This window comes from Lepidochelys kempii, chromosome 16 (assembly GCF_965140265.1).
Source record: "Lepidochelys kempii isolate rLepKem1 chromosome 16, rLepKem1.hap2, whole genome shotgun sequence".
In the NCBI taxonomy this organism is placed as follows: Eukaryota; Metazoa; Chordata; order Testudines; family Cheloniidae; genus Lepidochelys; species Lepidochelys kempii.
In genome coordinates, this window is record NC_133271.1 from 17,529,971 (window position 1) to 17,546,838 (window position 16,868).

Genomic DNA, 16,868 nt, shown 5'->3' on the forward strand with positions numbered 1-16,868 from the left:
GCACTGCTCCTGCTTCTTATTCCTTCTGATAGGTTGGCCTCTTAGAAACAAATACAAACCCCAGGCTGGACCAACGCAGGGCACGCTGCAAAATCTAAAGGCGCCTGTCCTGCTTACAAGGTTAAATGTGACAGCACCTGTTCCCAGGGTGGCCAGAGATATGGGGAGCTCCAGTCACAATGGAGGATAGATAGCCTGGCAGGACAATCGGGACATGAAGCCAATCACTGCTCCTGTCTCAAACGTCCAATTACTGTCCGTTCAATTCAGATTTGAAGCCAGCCAGATGGGCTATGGGAGCAGCTTTCACTCCTTCTGCCTGGACTCTGAAAGGCACATTATTTTATTTGTTAAATACTGGAATATGACCGGGGGACATAGGGGGAGAAAAATGATTGTGTGTGTCATAGACCTGCCCATTCTGTCTGTCCATGAGCTCAAGGGGCTCACACAGCCACTAAAGAGAAGGGCTGATTCTCAGGTACACTAAGGAGTCTTTACACCATGCTAGCAGAGTACAGGGTCTTCACAGCAGCAGAGCAACGTCAAGCAGCTGTAGTGTAAATAAGAGTCCGGTCCAGAATGTAACAACTAGATAAGGGATCTGGTCCTGCCAACTTTACTCGGGACAGCAGGGATGGCCCCTAAATTCAGATCCCCTTTCATATTCTTGTATGGTAGGCGGTTCCCCTCACCTGGTTACATTGTCCGGAGACAGCATCTGACCATAAAAACATCCAAGATCTAAAACTTTTCCAGATGTATGAGAAATCATTAGTGACTCCAGAATCCATTCAAAAGTCACACTCGTCCCCCTACAGAGGATTAAGATGTGATCAAAGAAATCACTTGATCCAGGCAGGTTCATCCACAAACCTCTACATTTTTTCCCAGCAGGACCCTGTCCCCATCCCTCCCATGCATCACAGGCACATGGACTCCCTCTCTCCTGCCCCCGCACCCCGCCTGACACAACAAGCAGCACTACACCCGGCAGAGTGGTGTGGAGACTTTGCGGTTCTCATCTACGACCCAGTCCTGCAGTCCTCACCCAGACCAATCTTGGCTGGAGTTTTTGCCTGACTAAAGGCTGCAGGATTTGGTCTTTGTTGCAAGGAGAGAGAACGCTCTCTTCTCCCTGCTATAACTTGGAGATAGAAAAACAGAATAAGGATCTTAGGCAAATCACTTCCCATTTCTGTGCCTCAGTTTCTCCAGCTGTAGCATGGGGATAATGATCCCCACCCCCAACTCACTGGGGTGTTGTGAGGATTAAGCAATGTTTGCACAGTGTTAGGTGTTACTACTACCCACAAATCAGAGAACGGCCAGATATGTCCCAGTGAGTCAGCCCGCCGCACAGTTCCTGATGCATTGGCAAAGCGCAGCCTGGCTCTGTGTTTGGATAAAGCACACTGTTATCCAGCTCCTTCAGAGAGCCTGATGTGCGTCAGAGGTGCAGTCTCTCCCTGCAGCTGCCTCCTCTGTGACTTTAAAGGGGGCTCTAACCTGACCTCCTCTGGGAAGATGCTCTCAAAACAAACAGACATCAGCCTACTCATGAGCTGGCAGGCAAAGAGGGCGGGTGTGTGTGGATGAGTCTGCACGCATGGATGTGTGAGGGGTAACAGCAGAAAGGGGAAGCTCTAAACTTCCCTGAAGTCAGGGGCACATTTTAAGGAAAAGGGAGGGGCTGCTTCTTTTCTAACTTGTGGCCAGTTTCATGATGTTGCCAATACATTGTACCAGTGGTGACACAAATAGCGTGCATTTGTCTTGTGCCTCTCACCTCAAAGAAACCGAACATACCTGATAATCTTCAACTAGTGTCCAGCTTCCACAGAGACATCACTTTATCCACCAACTGAAATGCAGCCACTTCTGGGATGAAACACATCAGCTGCTTAATAGCCCACAACACCTCAATGCATTTGGCTGGGGAAAGAATCCTGCTTCAGGCTGAAACTTCATGGGGAGCTTAGGAAGGAAAAGTGCAATTACCAGGCTCTGAATTTGGCCAGAAGAACAGAGGTAAAACACCCACACCCATGAACACCTTTACTTTTGCGAAAAAGTCAGGAGTTCTTTAATGAGAACCACTGGACAGGTTAACAGCCAAAAGACAGTCCCTCCGACATCGTCTTGGGGCACCAGCTCCATGCAGATTAGAAGAAAAGAGTGCCATCATCATTAGTACTGCAATGCCTTGGCGGTTCTTGGGAAGTGTCTCAGACAAGTACTGACCCATCTTGATCCTATTTAGCACGTAAGAGCTAATGGGATAACAGCAGAGCACCATTGAGGGGCTGGAAGGCACCTCAAGAGGCCATCCACTCCTTCCCCTCATGCTGAGGCAGGATTGAGTACACCTAGTCCAGCCCTGACAGGTGTTTAACCTGGTCTTAAAAACTTTCGATAACAGGGATTTCACAACCTCCATTCCAGCACTCAACAATCCTTAGAGTTAGGAAGTTTTTCCTAATATCTAACCTAAATCTCCCTTGCTGCAAACTCAGCTGATTACTTCTTGTCTGGTGGATAGCAGCTGATCACCTTCCTCTTGATAACAACCTTTTACATATTTGAAGACTGTGGTCATGTCCCCCTGCAGCCTTCTCTTCTCTAGACTAAACATGCCCACTTCCTTCAACCCTTCCTCATAGGTCATGTTTTCCAAACCTCTTATCGTTGTTGTTACTCTCCTCTGGACTCCAATTTGCTCACTTCTCTACTAAAGTGTGATGGCCAAAACTGGGCACAGTACTCCAGAGTATTCCTCACCAGTGCTGAGTGGAGCAGAACTACTATCTTACATATGACACTCCTGTTCACACATCCCAGAATGGCATTTACCTTTTTTGCAACAGCACCACACTGTTGATTCGGATTCAATTTGTGATCCGCTATAAATCCCAGATCAGTTTCTGCAGTACTGCTCCCTAGCCAGTTGTTCCCCATTTTATATTTGTGCATTGGATTTTTCCTTCCTAAGTATAGTACTTTGCATTTGTCTTTATTGAATGTCATCTTATTGATTGCAGACCAATTCTCCAATTTATCAAGATCATTTTGAATTCTAATCCTGTCTTCCATTGTGCTTGCAAGCCCTCCCAGCTTGGTATCATCCACACATTTGATAAGTGCTCTCTCCCCTCTATTATCCAAGTCATTAATGAAAATACTGAATAGGACCAGACTCAGGACAGACCCCCCACGGGACCCATTAGATGCAACCTCCCTGTTTGACAGTGAGTTATTGATAACTACTTTTTCAGCATGAAGTATTGCAATTGTGAATCATTTGTACACTCCTCTGGCACATGTTAAGCAGCACACAGCCCATCTCAGTATAGGAAATATGTTATTTCCACCCCCTATGGGAAAGGAGAGTCTATAGACTTTTCCCCCTTTGCGCTCTCCTATGCAAAGCCCAGATGATTCTTCTCCAATGTGCGGTCTATAATATATAGGACTGTATTTCAGGATTATATTTCAATAGTCACAGCCCGCTTCAGCCCTGAGGGACCTCAAAGACAGACACAGACTCAGAGAAATGAGTCCTCCACCTGCCTCCCTGCATGTCAAAAACAAGAAGTGAGTTCACACCACTCAGGTCTGGTGGGATGATGAGAAATGTGGATCCCAAACTTTGAGACCTACTCATTTGACAAGAGAGCGCAGCACGCACAACTTTCTACAATAGGGCCATCCAAGCAAACAGTCCACTCCAGAGCCCCTGGGATCCAGCTCAACCTCTACCACAGGAGTGGGTAAACCTCACCTGAAGTCTGTGAGCTCTTTAATGGGGTCTCCTTTCTTCTTGAATACAAAGGTTCAGTCCATAGAGTCTACAAGCCCTGGCATAAAATTAGGTTCAAGCTTGCATCTCCATGTGAAAGATGAGAGTGGCTGCAATTCTGTTGCTTTATAACGGTTCTTGGGTTCCTGACACACTGTCCATGTTGCTCTTGGCTCGGCAGCTCCAATGGCTGCACAGCTTGGAATTCCCCTGAATCGTTTCTAACACAAACCAGCAGCTCTGTTTATGTTCACTCCCCTCTTTTCCTTCCATCGTTTGCAAACATGGCATTCATTTTGCAGGGGCTTTTCCACTGCTGTGCCTCCTGGGTCTAGCTCCAAGACCTTGGCTGATGCGCCATCTGGTGTTCATACAAACAAATGCAATGAAGCAGAGGTTAGAGTTGGAGGTACACTCCTTAGAGTGGCTTAAAACACTCTTCGGCCTATACACAATTTTTGTACAGCTGGAACTATTTTGGATAAGGATGTGATTTTTTTACACCAATATAATTACACTGGTACAACCCCTGGCGTGGGCAGTTATACTGGTAAGCAGGTGCCTTATACCAGAATCGCTATTCCCCTTCCCATACAGAAATAGCTATACCAGTGTCACAGTTTGGTGCAACTGCACCTGTATTTCCTCTCCGTGGGCCAGCAAGGGCACCCAATCCAGGCTCCCAGCTGTTGCTGCTGTTGAGTTGAGGTACACCCCCCTCTCCCCCTTGTGAACAGTTCCCTGCTTTCACTGTGTATTTTCCAGCACAAGGACACCTGCTTGCTTCATCTTCAGAGATGGTTAACAGGTTTACTGTAACCTTTGCTACAGATATAACTTACCAGCCAGCACTTTCTATACAAGCCTGCTTTATTCTTAAGGTGAAGAGCACCACAGAGAAAACAGATTGAAAACAATGAAAGAACCTACACGCATGCCCAGAAGTTTACCAGAGATCACCCCAACCCTAACATGGATTCTGACAGGAACTGTCCTTTAAACCCCCACCCAAGGAGGATTCCTTGTGGTTACCAGCTCACCACAGCTTCAACTCAGAACAAGTACCCAGGCTTCTGAGGCCTCAGTAGGCCGATTAAGGCCCTCTGTGGACCAGGGGTCCTGTCTGTTTGCTGGAGCAGGAAGAAGGCCATCAGCCTGTTTAAAACCGGGCTATTTATCCAAAAAACTTTTTCTTTGTCTGTTGGCCCCTGGAGAATCCAGTTGGAACCAGTATATGCACATCTCTCCTGGGGGATGGCTTCAAAGGGTTGATAACAGAGGAAGTACATTAGCATCTAGAGAAGGTACATACAATGCCACAATAATACTCACTTAATTGCATTTTTAATATAATATACCCCAAAGATATTAACCCTAATTCAATAAGGTTTAATTTAATTCAATAAAGTTTCTTAATTCCATAAGATTTGTTCAGGATACTGCAGGGAATTGTCAGCCTGTCACAACCAGTATAAACGCCTGTATGTCGATATCACTGCCTCTGTGTGTAGACGAGCCCTGAGATGAGCTATAGCCCGATCCTCTCTACTGCCTTGCAACATGTGCACTCATTGACATACCCATGCAAAGTGGGTGTGCAGTGCAACCATCCTGAATTGGCAGCATTTCACAGCCACTTCACACTCACTTTGCACAGGTATAAATTACACCTCCAAGTGCAGGGCAGCAGAGAATGAGGCCTGGGGTGTGAAAAATGATCAGATGGATTTTCTCTCATTGAGCTTTGCCTGCTAATGAGTGGGAAAGTTCCTTTTCGAGCTCTTCTCCTGACAATGATATTAACTATGCCCTTTTGGATCTTAACTTTGTTATTAAGCTGAGGACCATGTGGTGCACTAGTTAAAGCTGGAAATTTGGAAACAGGACTTCTGTGCTAAAAACACTTGTCTACCTCAGAGGTACACCGTGAGGATGAGCTGATAAGTGTTGTGTAAAGTTCTATGGATGAGAGGCACTCTGAAAGTGGAATCTTGAATCTCTTTTTCATGTCTTTTTCCCCTCTGCAAACTGATGTAGAAGCTTGTAGCTGATCTGCAATATAATAAACAATAATACAGAGCTTTTACATAGCACTTTTCATCAGTAGATCTCAAAGCATTTACAAAGGAGGTCAGTATCATTATTTCCATTTTACAGATGGGGAAATTGAGGGCTCATGAACATAGAGTGACCTGTCTGAGGTCATCCAGAAAGCCAGTGGCAGAGTCAGGAACAGAACCCAGGTCTCATGGGTACCAATCCAGGGCTCGGCCAACTAGGCCATGCTGCTTGTCCCATAGTTATGTGTGGATGAATAAAGGCAAAGTAACAAACTTTTGATTGTAAGCTCTTTGGGGTAGAGCTTGTCTCTTACTGTGTATTTGTACAGCACTTAGCCCAATGGAGCCCCAGTCTTGAATGGCGCCTCTGGCCATTACTGTAATAAAATAAATAATAAAGCACCTCTATTACCCTTTCTCTCCATACAACTTTAATAACTATATGGACCCAGTCTAGCCTCCCTAACTGCCGTCCATTTTCACCTCCAACCCCGCTTGTAAGTCAGTGGGACTGAGGAGCACATATCAGTTAAACACCGATTACTATATGCTCGTATCATTGATAAAAATATTTTCAGCTTAATCAAATTGTACTCCCTTGAGGAGGCAGGGGGCACAGTTTAAAGGCCAGGGCTCTGATTCTTCAGAGCCCTGCACCTTGTTTATTCATTTACACCAGTGCAAAGTGAGTGTATCATGCTATTACAGGAGAATGGTAGCACATGCACTGCTTTTGTGACTATACAAGGGAGCACAGTAATGGAGAATTAGATCAAACTAGGCCACGTTCCACTGTATCTAAAACAACTCTTACCTTGTTTCACCAATAGAGCCTAGAGGCCTGTGACTGGGAAAAAGATATATTTCTTAGGAGGTCGAGCACGAAGGAGATGAGGTCTCACCAAATATGTATGTTAAATGCTCACTCTTCCATGGAAGACTAGATGCCACTTTAAACTGTGGGACAGAACACAAGTACAGAGGAGAAGCTTGCTGCAGTCTGAGTCATATGCGTTTGGGTCTCACATTGCTGTGGCTGGAGGTTCTCCCCCCAGGACAAGATTCTGAACTCCCCTTTCAAATGTGTTAATTGGAAACTTGGAGATGTGCAAAAGAAGGGGAGCTGACCAGGGTGCTGAAGGACAGTATTAATCCAAACCCATCACCCCAAGTGCTGAAAGGTGCTCGTTGGCCAATGGAGTTCCAGCTGAGTGTGGTTGAAAGAAGTGGAGTTTGATAATTATTTGACAATTCAAACATTAACAGATCCAACACATGGACCCTGGTTTGTATCGGTCAGCAGGAGCACAGATAACAGGGAGTTTGGGCTAAGTTATAAACCAGTTAGAGCACTGGAATACACTAGTTAATCAATATACAAAGCATTCCAGGACTATGAACATTGGGGCTACTCAATAAAAACTTCCAGATAATCAATGAGATTTCTTGGAGAAAATCACAGGCACAAGCCTGAAAGATTCCTGTTGACTACAGTGCGTTATGGATCTGGTCCTTGGAAAAGAAAGCTTAAAACTCCGGCTTGCTATTTTTTTTTCATATCCACCCTTAGTTTTCTGGTTATTTTTTGGTGCCATTACCCTCACACACTCCTGCCTGTTAATTGTTTCTCCAGGACACAGGCACCATGCCTACTTATCCACCCATGTTGCAGTGAACACTCCTCTCCAAGTTCCTGGCAGTGTCCTTTTCGGCAATGATGATAACCAGTTCTTATAGAGTGATTTTCATCCAGAGGTCTCAAAGTACTTTACCAAGAGGTCAGCATCATTATCCCCTGAGACAGGCAAATTGACTTGCCCAAGATCACACAGTAGAGCAGTGGCAGAGCCAGGAACACAAGCTGGATCTTGGGGGCTTGAACCAGGTCTCCACTAGGCCAGCCTGCCCCCCACAGGTTTTTCTGTCTGCCTCTTGTTGCCTTGATTCTCAGAGCACCTAGCACCCATCACATCAGTACAGGAAATCAAAGAAATGGCTGTACCCATCTTCCCCTTGTTGGCTCAGGTCTCCATTTTGTATGTCTTCCCCTTCCTATCCCCCTCCTCCTTTTTATCCTCTCAACATTTCTATTTCTCCCCTTGGTCTGTTGCATCTCTCTTCCTCCTGCTCTTATCTCTCTTCTCTCCTTTTCTACTGATCTTCTCCCTGACCGTCAGTCCCTACAGGAGAGTAAAAAGGCTATGCCACAGGGTGCACCACTCACTGCTTCTCTGGCAGCTCCTCCTGGTCACTCTGGGGATTAGCTCTCGAGGTCACACCCCTTTCCGTGGTTGCACGCTGTCACACCGTCTCAGGTCTGCAGCTCCTCTCTCACTCCAAGAACTATAGCATCCTCTTCATGATTCAGCCCTCTGGCCAGGTCACTCAGCATTCCCCCCTTACACGGTACAGTCCCCCAGAGTCTCTGTCACTCCCCATAGTGACCCAGCCAGTCTTCCAGTTCACTGCCCCTCCAGTGCCACTTCCCCCATGGTGGGTAGGGAAACCCAGGCCTGCCATCTATTCCAGGTTCCAGTCCAAGGACCCTCCATCTGGCAGTTCTGGGCTTTACTCTTCCAACCCTCACTGGTCTTTCTCTGGACTGTTTCCTACCTTTCCTGGTTCTCACTTGCTGGGATATACCAACTCCAAACACTCCTCCCTTTTCCCAGGGAGTGACTGCCCCTTTCCCAGCAGCCCCTGTCTGTTGCCAGTTTCCTGGTCGTATAAGCCCCACCTATTCCTGCACAGCTGAACCTGCTTGCAATCAAGTCCCTGCTCCCTGGCTCTTCCTCCAGGGCAACCTGTGGAGTTACTAGGCCTGTATGACTAGCTTAGCCCCTTCGAGTCCTATGTGGGATGGACACCCCATTGCAGGCAACCATCCCCAGCCATCAGCCGGTGAAAGGGAGACACCAAATATTTAACACAAGTCTTGACTGGTAAAGCTGGCTGGAATTTTTCCAACAAAAAGCTTTTTTAATTGAAAAATCAGATTTAGTCAAAACCAAGAGTAATCACTTCTGTCAGTAATATTGTGGCGGAGGGGTTGTTGAAAAAAAATCAGCATTTTACAAAACCTGAAATTTTTCCACAGGGGAAAAATCATTTTCCAACCATCTTTACTGGTCATTGCAGAGGAAATGATTTCAAATGTTTGCCCAGAGGACGAGTTTGTTTCTGATTTTCGAGCCTACACACGTCCTGTTCCTGATCTGGGACTTTGCATATCCTCTCCAGTTGACCAAGCCATGCAGGGCATGGAGACTGCAGCTGCTCAGAACGACCCTGAGACACCTTGCCGGGGCCGCGCTGTCAAGGGAACCTGCTCTGTAGAGGGCTTCACTTTAAAAAGGAACAAGATGCTCTCCCCCCGGTATCTGCTGGCGAAAGGTTCAGTCCTGCAAGGTGCTGAGCGCCCTCCACTCCTGCAGAAGTCAGTGGGATTCAAGGAGCTCAGCACCTCATGGGATCAAGCTGCAAACATGCAGGGTCTTGAGGGCCTGCTATGCCCAGTGAGGCATGAGCCCACAGTGTGGCAGTAGACACACTAACAGTTCCCTCTAGAAATCTCGAGGCTGGGATCCTGTTCAGCTGCTGCACGAGAGCATGAAGGAGTGGGTAGAAGAAGCTCGCCACCCCCCCCCCCACTCCCCAACAGGGACATAACCCGGCTCAGGATGGGACTTTCCTCTTAGGCTAACACCAAATATAATAATGTGATGATGACTCAACTCTTGTTATTGCATCAGTGGCTTACCCAGGCTAATGGGAACTAGCCTCCAGCTCTCAGAACAGCCTGAGATTGCAGAAACACATCAGGAAGTCACGTTCTGATGCTTTCCCCTTTGCTTTCACCGAGCCAGGCTGTCATTCAACTCCTGCCATGAAGCTTCTGAACGTGGCTGGATTCTTCGCTCTGGCACCCACTTTGGTGCCAGCTCTGGAGCCCATCACCACCTCACTTGCTTTCTGCGGGGCAGCTGTCATGTGGCAGCTCTTCTCCCCTGCCTCCTGGCTCAAGTGCCGCTTCCTGGAGTGCTGCAACATGAAGGACACCCTGGACATCCCAGGTAATAGCAGCAGAAAGTGATGACGTGGGCGGAGGAATCCGAGGGACCTGCTGACCTCAGGAATGCTATTGCATTCTGGGTGAAGGGATTCTAACAGGGGCAGTGCAGGCTGCCTTCTCATGACCACCCTCCCGCAGCCGCGCTGGCCATGCCCCTCCTCCCATGCCACAGGTCTTTGCTGGCAGAGAAGAAGTTGCAGACACCTCATGTCACAACAACTTCTCCTTTGATGGACTTTTCCCTTGCCAGGAATCCCCTGCTTTATGCTGGCATAATCCAGGAGTGAATTGAAGGCCGTGAGCTAAGTAATCCTCCCAATGCCCCTGCTTCCAGCTGAGCACCCAAACACTTCACAACCAGGAGTGGCAGAAACTTCCTAAAAGTGTGTGTGTGTGGGTGGGGAGGCAGCGGTGCATGAAACGTGGCCCCCCCATGCCACCCTTTTCCCCTGATGCCCCGTCCCTTCCTGCACCTCCTCTCCCCCCAAGACTTCGCCCCCCCGCTTGCTCCTCTCCACCCCCTCGACCCTGTCACTTGTAAAAAGTGGTGGGGCCATGGCCCCCCTGGGCAGGGCCCAGCGTCACTGGTGAGAATGTTGGATGCATGAGTCAGGGCTAGAGGTCGGATAACAGCTCAGGACTGCTAGGTTCAGAGTCCCAGGCTTTCTCCACTAGCTCACCCTGCCTCTGAGCCCTGCAGTCTCTCCGTTTCATTTCTGTGAAGCAAGCAGCCTCCGCAGTGAAAGAGGAAGTTGAACAGCAGCTCTCGCCCTGCCTTCAGGACATTAGTGCCGAGAAGTGGAAACTGAAATGATCAATAAATGGCCTGTTGGAAACTTTCCATAAACCATGAGCCTCCCAGCCTAGGAAATCCCCTTTCTTGTGTTTTCAGCACCAGTAACACTGGGCCTTTAATTAACCCTTTCCCTGTAGGACTATAATGCAGATTCTGAGCCAGATCCTTTGCTGGTGAAAACTAGCATAGCTCCATTTACTTCAAGGTACACAGATTTCCTCCAGCCCTCCGCCTATAGGCAGTGTACCTTGAAGTGCTTTTTGCCACTGAAATGTCAGCTCTTCTTTGAGAACGGGGGGAGCAAGGGAGACATGTCTTACCTCACTTATTAGGTACCTTATGTGCCACCAAGATGGTTAAAGAGGATCCAGGAATTTCAACAAACATGTCCCCCTAGAACCACAGGATCACATCCCAGGGCCATGTATGAGGCACCAGCTACAGTGATATTCCTATTGGGAGTCTCCAGGTATCCCGTGCAAGCTGCTTGGCTCCCATGAACAGTCACTGAGGACCAAATACAGGGTGCAGCTCAGTGCCTACAGCTCCCATTATACAGGGAAATGGCCCCACAATAATACTAACTGGGAATGTTTTCCCCATCTGTGGCTCAGGAGTAGCATGTGGATGGAGGGTCAATGAAGTGCTTCCTGATGCTGACCTCCCATCATGCCTCCAGCCCTGCAGATGGTTTTGGAACAGAAAGTATTTGGGCAGCACCTAGCCACCCAGGTGGTTCTGAAAGCACTGAGTGCACACTCCAGAGACAAACAGCCCAGGAAGCCCCTGGTGATGTCCTTCCATGGCTGGACTGGCACTGGCAAGTCCTTTGTCAGCAAGATCATTGCACGGAACCTGTACCAGAGTCATGAAGCAAGAAGGAGCTTCGTCCATCAGTTTGACGCAGTGTTGCATTTTCCACACGCTGAACATATAAAGCAGTATAAGGTACTTCCTTTGTGACTCTACTTCTTAATGGGGTGGATAGGTCAGGAATCCTGCATGCAGATCACATACGGGGCTGTACGTGCCCAGGGAATTTCAACATCGCTGTTCCCCATCCTGGACATCACCAGACAGTGCAGAGAGGCGTGAAAAATGATACAAAGTTCACCAAATTTGTTGAACCTCTCCAAACACTTGGGTTGGTTCAATGTTTGAACTGAGGTTCAAGACAGTTCTTGCTTTAGGCACACAGTTTGCCCCAAATTTATTACTGCAGGTCCTACATAAACAGTGCACTCTTTTAGAGGATTTAGACATTCATCACTAGATTATAACATTTAGGAAGTAGGTCAAATTTGAGACCTATTCTATCCGACTATATCCTGTCAGCGAACAACAGCCCAAGGAATCTATAGGACTCATATACAGAGACAGAATTTACCACATCACATCAGATTATTGGTCCATCTTTTCAGTATTTCTGCCTCTCTCCCCCCAGCCCTATTCAACGAAAGCTCCCATTGACTTTAATGAGTTCAGGATTAGACCCTCTGGCAACGGTTAATACCTAATGTCTCATGGAAGTCAATATCCAGTATGCATCTGATGAAGTGAGCTGTAGCTCACGAAAGCTTATGCTCAAATAAATTGGTTAGTCTCTAAGGTGCCACAAGTACTCCTTTTCTTTTTGTGAATACAGACTAACACGGCTGTTACTCGGAAACCTGAAATATCCAGACAAATTCCTTGCCGACACACATGTAGGTACTGAGAGTCTGATCCTGCTCCCATTGAAGTCAATGAGAGACTCTTAACACATGAAATTTGATTACCTTTACGTATCGTTGGCATTACATTAATAGTACCTCCAAGATAGAGTACCGGTGGAATCCCCCACAAAAAAATAATCCAGCTCCAATCTTGATTTCCAGCTCCCCTTGCTCACCGACCCTCTTGCCCATCCCCACAGGAGCAGCTGCAGAACTGGATTCGAGGGAATGTCAGTGTCTGTCCGAGGTCGCTTTTTATTTTCTCAGAAATGGACCAGATGCCGCATGGCCTGATTGACTCCATCATGCCGTACCTCAGTCATCGCGAGGCTATCAATGGCATCTACTATGGCAAGGCCATCTTCCTCTTCCTGAAGTAAGGAAATCCAATGGTTAGTGAGTAACTGTGACCCGACAGAGTCAGCAAGGGCAAAGGGAGAAGCAGGTGCTAATAGGCTTTCACCAGGCTACAGTTTGATTGCACGGGTTCAGGTACCTTGCTGTACACTCTCTCCTTGGTCACCAAGAAGAGTCTGTCCATATGTGATAACTGAACCTGTCCTACCCTCATGTCAGCCAGAAGAACTTATACCTCTACAATTATTCAGAGTGACAGGATCTCCTTCCTTCAGGACTGGTACAAATGTTACTGTTAGCCACTCCGGTACCTTCTCTTTCTCCAATACCATCTTTTATATTTTTCCTAATGCTTTGACAGCACTTGTCCCACCAGATTTTAGCAGCTCAGCTTTATATTGTCTATTCCTGCAGCTTTCCCATTTGTAACTGCTTCACTGCTCTTTCCAGTTCTTCTTCTGATGAATACATATAGAAAGATACATATTGAGAGTCCATAATATTGAACAGAATTCGTAAGTTGTGCATAGATTCCCCAAGTCATACTCACCCACTTAGGGTTCCTTCCATGCATGGATCTAGGGGGCACAGTCTGGCCCTTTGTGTTGTTCCTGAGATACTACTTTGCTGAGGGTCATTCTGATGATCCAGTTCATTTCTCTCCTAACAGTAACGCAGGAGGGGATAAGATAACAGAGGTGGCGCTCGATCATTGGAGGAGGCAGAAGGGAAGAGAAGAAATTCCCCTGACAGACCTGCAGTCTATGCTATCCGCTGAGATTTTAAATAACAGGAACAGTGAGTACTTCTGAGCTTGTGAGGTCCATGGGATCCCATGTATATTATCCAGCCCCAGTTCTCTGTGGAATGAGCCATGCAGTACTGATATGTAGCAATATATTCCTGCAACATAATTATTTTAAAGAACTCAACTGTAAACCTCCCCACATAGGTAAAATAGTGTTTGTAGAGTGTTTTCAGATCCCCAGATAGCAGGCTTTGTAGAAGAACAAAACATTGTGGTGACATGTGGTTATTCCAGCTATGCATGGACAGACATCTCTCTCTCTCTTTCCCTCCCACTCCTCCATCCCCAGGTGGTTTTTGGAATAGCAAGCTGATCCAGAAGAACCTGGTGGATTATTTCATCCCTTTCTTGCCCCTGGAATATAAACATGTGAAAAAGTGCATCCAAGAGGAGCTGCACTACCAAGGGCACCAAGAAGATGAAGACCTCATCATAAAGATTGCCTTAGCAATGTCCGACTATCCCAATGAAGACAGAATCTACTCTAGCAAAGGTTGCAAAACTGTGGCCTCAAAGGTGAACCTGGATACCTAGAAGGGCCAAGTGCTCAAGGACAAGGAGGAAGAGAAAGCAAGTCTCTTTTTCCTTCTCCCACCAGTATCTTCTCAAACTGTAAGCTTGTTGGGGCAGGAAACTGCCCTTTAATATATCTAAGCCTGTGGCACACTGTTACTGGAGAGAAAAGATAACTTCCTCATCTCAGCATAATACAGTACATCCTTTCCCTACCTTCCAAACATGCTGCTGTAAGTAAAATAAAATTAATATGGTATTTATTCTTAATTATCTCTCTGGATTCTTGACAAACCTCCCCTATCAAGATCAAAAGGAGGCAGTACAGAGTAGGCAGGGCAGATATGCCTGCCTTGTTTTTCCAGGGATATGAACAAAGGAAAAACAAAAGCAACAGAAGAAAAGGGACCCAATATAAAGAACTACTGACTCAGGTTTGCTTGCCCACTTAATTCCTCATCAGTCTCTATTAATGATGGTTGTGTGAGCTTTTGATTTTAACAGCAAATCTAGAAAGCTCTGGTTATGGACAGAGGTTTGCTAGAGAATAGGCCAGAGGTGCTATGGTTTAGAATGATGCTCTAAAAAGCTTGGAGCTCAAATAAGCCCCCCCACACTTCTAAGCATTTTTTAAATCTTCCCTAACATTTTATTACAATATTTTTAAGGATCCTGTCAGGGAGATTCTTGGGGCAGGATAAGGGAGGGGAAGAAGATGAGTTTCTTGATCTCTGCCAAAATACCCATCAACTTAGATCCTTAAACGTACACGCACCAATTATACAGAGTGTTTCCTTGCTGCAATTCACTCTGATGGTATAATGAAGATACCTTAGTCAGTTATGCTTTTGGTGCAAGTCAGTTTAATTTTCTAGCCTCTTCTTGCAATGTTTTGGTTACAAACACACTAGGGGAATGTTTGAATACCAACAATAAACCCTTTTTTATACTGAGTCAAACAAATCATGAAAGGTTTCTGTCAGTGTCAGGTTTTGTTTTTTTTTTACACCACCTACATTTTTGCCCTGGATTAATACTTGATCATTTCCTTGTAACTCCTCCCTGACAAAGCACCAACGAAGTATTTTTAGCACAAGAAATATGACTCTGATGGAACTGAAAAGAATGCAAGACAAAAAAGCAAACACCGAGTGTGACGAAGTGGGAATGTTCTTAATGTTTTCTCTGAATACTATGTGGGTGCCTCAGTTTCCCCTATGCATTTCTTAAGTATCTAGGTGGTGAGATAAGGGTGTGTGATTGTTGCAGAGCCTTAGAGGATCAGTGTGATGCTTTCTGCACATAGAATGGCTGACACCCTGTCTCCTGGCAACTGGTGGCCTGGGGCCCTCCCCTGAAAGTGCCAACTGAAGGTGTTGGAGAACAAAAAGATCAGGTGGCCTCCTGGCCCAGGAAAGAGACAAAAGCCAGAGGAGGGGCTGGAGAGTTTCAGTTTGGAGCTGGCTGGGGAAAGAGCGGGAGGCCCAGACCTGGGATCTGGCCTTCCTGCCCCCAAGATGGACCTGACTTAGAGGTCCTGTTTCTCTACCTACAAGCTCTGTTTCAAACTGTGTTCCTATTATCTAATAAACCTTCTGTTTTACTGGCTGGCTGAGAGTCACATCTGACTGTGAAAATGGGGTGCAGGGCCCACTGGCTTCCCCAGGAGCCACGCCTGTGCGGACTTGCTGTGGGAAGTGCATGGTGTGAGAAGGGGATACTGAATGCTCCGACGTCAGACCCAGGAAGGTCGAAGCTGTGTAAGCTTCTTGCCCTGGAGACAGTATGCTCACAGAGAGGAGGCATGCTCCCCCAGAGTCCTGACTGGCTTCGTATGGAGTAGTTCCAGAGCATTGCCCGGTGCCTCTGTGACACCGAGGTTACTTAAAGACTTGTCTGCCGAGAGGAAATGTACAGCTGAAAAATGCAGAAGCCGCTTAATTTGGACAGTTTGACACCCATTAAAACTTGCAGAAATAAAACTGAGGAAGCAAAAATACAAAATGAAACTTGCTTAGTAAAGGGGAGCAAATGGAAAGCCTGATTCTAATCTCACACCCTTTTACACTCCACTGATTTAAATGGAGTTACTTGTGATTTACACCAATGTGAATTTCCAATTAAGCCAAGGGGAGTCTTTTTGCTGATTTCAGTTGGACTTGGATCTAGCTAAATGAGATCAGAATGAGCCCCAGAGTTCTTAAACATACACCAAAGGTGACTGGGGCTAGTGATCTGGGCACAATAGTGACTCATCTTCACTTCTGCTGAAATCCTCATCCATGCTTCCATCTTCACTCGCCTTGTCTATTATAACGCTCTTTTCTATTGTCTTTCAAGAGGTCAGTTCACCAGTTGCCACCTGCTTTCTTAAATGTACAAAGAAACACAATGATGTCATCCTCAAACAACTATACTTGCAACTGCTGGAATTTTAAAATGAAATTTTCCCTCTGGCTCTTTTGTCTTGGTGGTTGTAGGATTTAGTGCAGTTTGGGAAGTCCTTTGTGTATTTACCCGTGGCTGGCTCACTGTTTACTCTCTTTTGTAATAGTCTGCAATGATTTACCTCTCCCATCTGTGGGTGTTGGCACGGGGCACTCTGCTGCTGCTGCGGACGTGTAGCTTTCAAACTGTAATGGTAAACAAATAAGAGAGAAGCACGGTTCAGACAGGTTCAAACTATTCCTGTGCATGGTGAGGAAAGGTATCCGCGCTGACACTTTACATGAAAAGGAAGGTATCTTC

General features: G+C 46.5%; 2 protein-coding genes across 7 annotated transcripts in view; one reads left to right on the forward strand and one right to left on the reverse strand.

The window, feature by feature from the left end:
- Nucleotides 1–4,651: 4,651 nt before the first annotated feature.
- Nucleotides 4,652–16,868, reverse strand: part of TOR1A (torsin family 1 member A) — a 29,782-nt gene continuing 17,565 nt past the window's right edge. Inside the window, exons 5-7 of one of the 6 annotated variants that reach the window (XR_012155285.1) lie at nt 12,506–12,813; nt 6,674–6,816; nt 4,652–5,851 (exon numbers count right to left, since the gene is read on the reverse strand). Coding sequence is in view for 1 of the 6 variants with exons in the window: in XM_073314689.1 (XP_073170790.1) it covers nt 12,776–12,813 (38 nt within the window). In the remaining 5 variants the exon portion in view is untranslated. Of the gene's footprint in view, nt 5,852–6,673; nt 6,817–11,905; nt 12,814–13,349; nt 13,703–16,689; nt 16,754–16,868 lie in introns of those variants that run through there. The other 5 variants (XR_012155288.1, XR_012155287.1, XR_012155286.1 and 2 more) reach the window with 5 other exon arrangements.
- Nucleotides 9,723–14,401, forward strand: LOC140899338 (torsin-1A-like). The gene is made up of 5 exons (XM_073314692.1): nt 9,723–9,932; nt 11,407–11,675; nt 12,643–12,818; nt 13,470–13,597; nt 13,897–14,401. The coding sequence occupies exons 1-5, from the start codon at nt 9,746–9,748 to the stop codon at nt 14,139–14,141; spliced, it is 1,005 nt and encodes a 334-aa protein (XP_073170793.1). The 5' UTR covers nt 9,723–9,745; the 3' UTR covers nt 14,142–14,401.

Bases quoted from the DNA above. Each gene is read 5' to 3' on its own strand.
- LOC140899338 (XM_073314692.1), top strand. From the start codon at position 9,746: ATGAAGCTTCTGAACGTGGCTGGATTCTTCGCTCTGGCACCCACTTTG. The intron at 9,933-11,406 runs GTAATAGCAGCA...TCATGCCTCCAG, and splicing joins GGACACCCTGGACATCCCAG to CCCTGCAGATGGTTTTGGAA. The intron at 12,819-13,469 runs GTAAGGAAATCC...CTCTCCTAACAG, and splicing joins GCCATCTTCCTCTTCCTGAA to TAACGCAGGAGGGGATAAGA.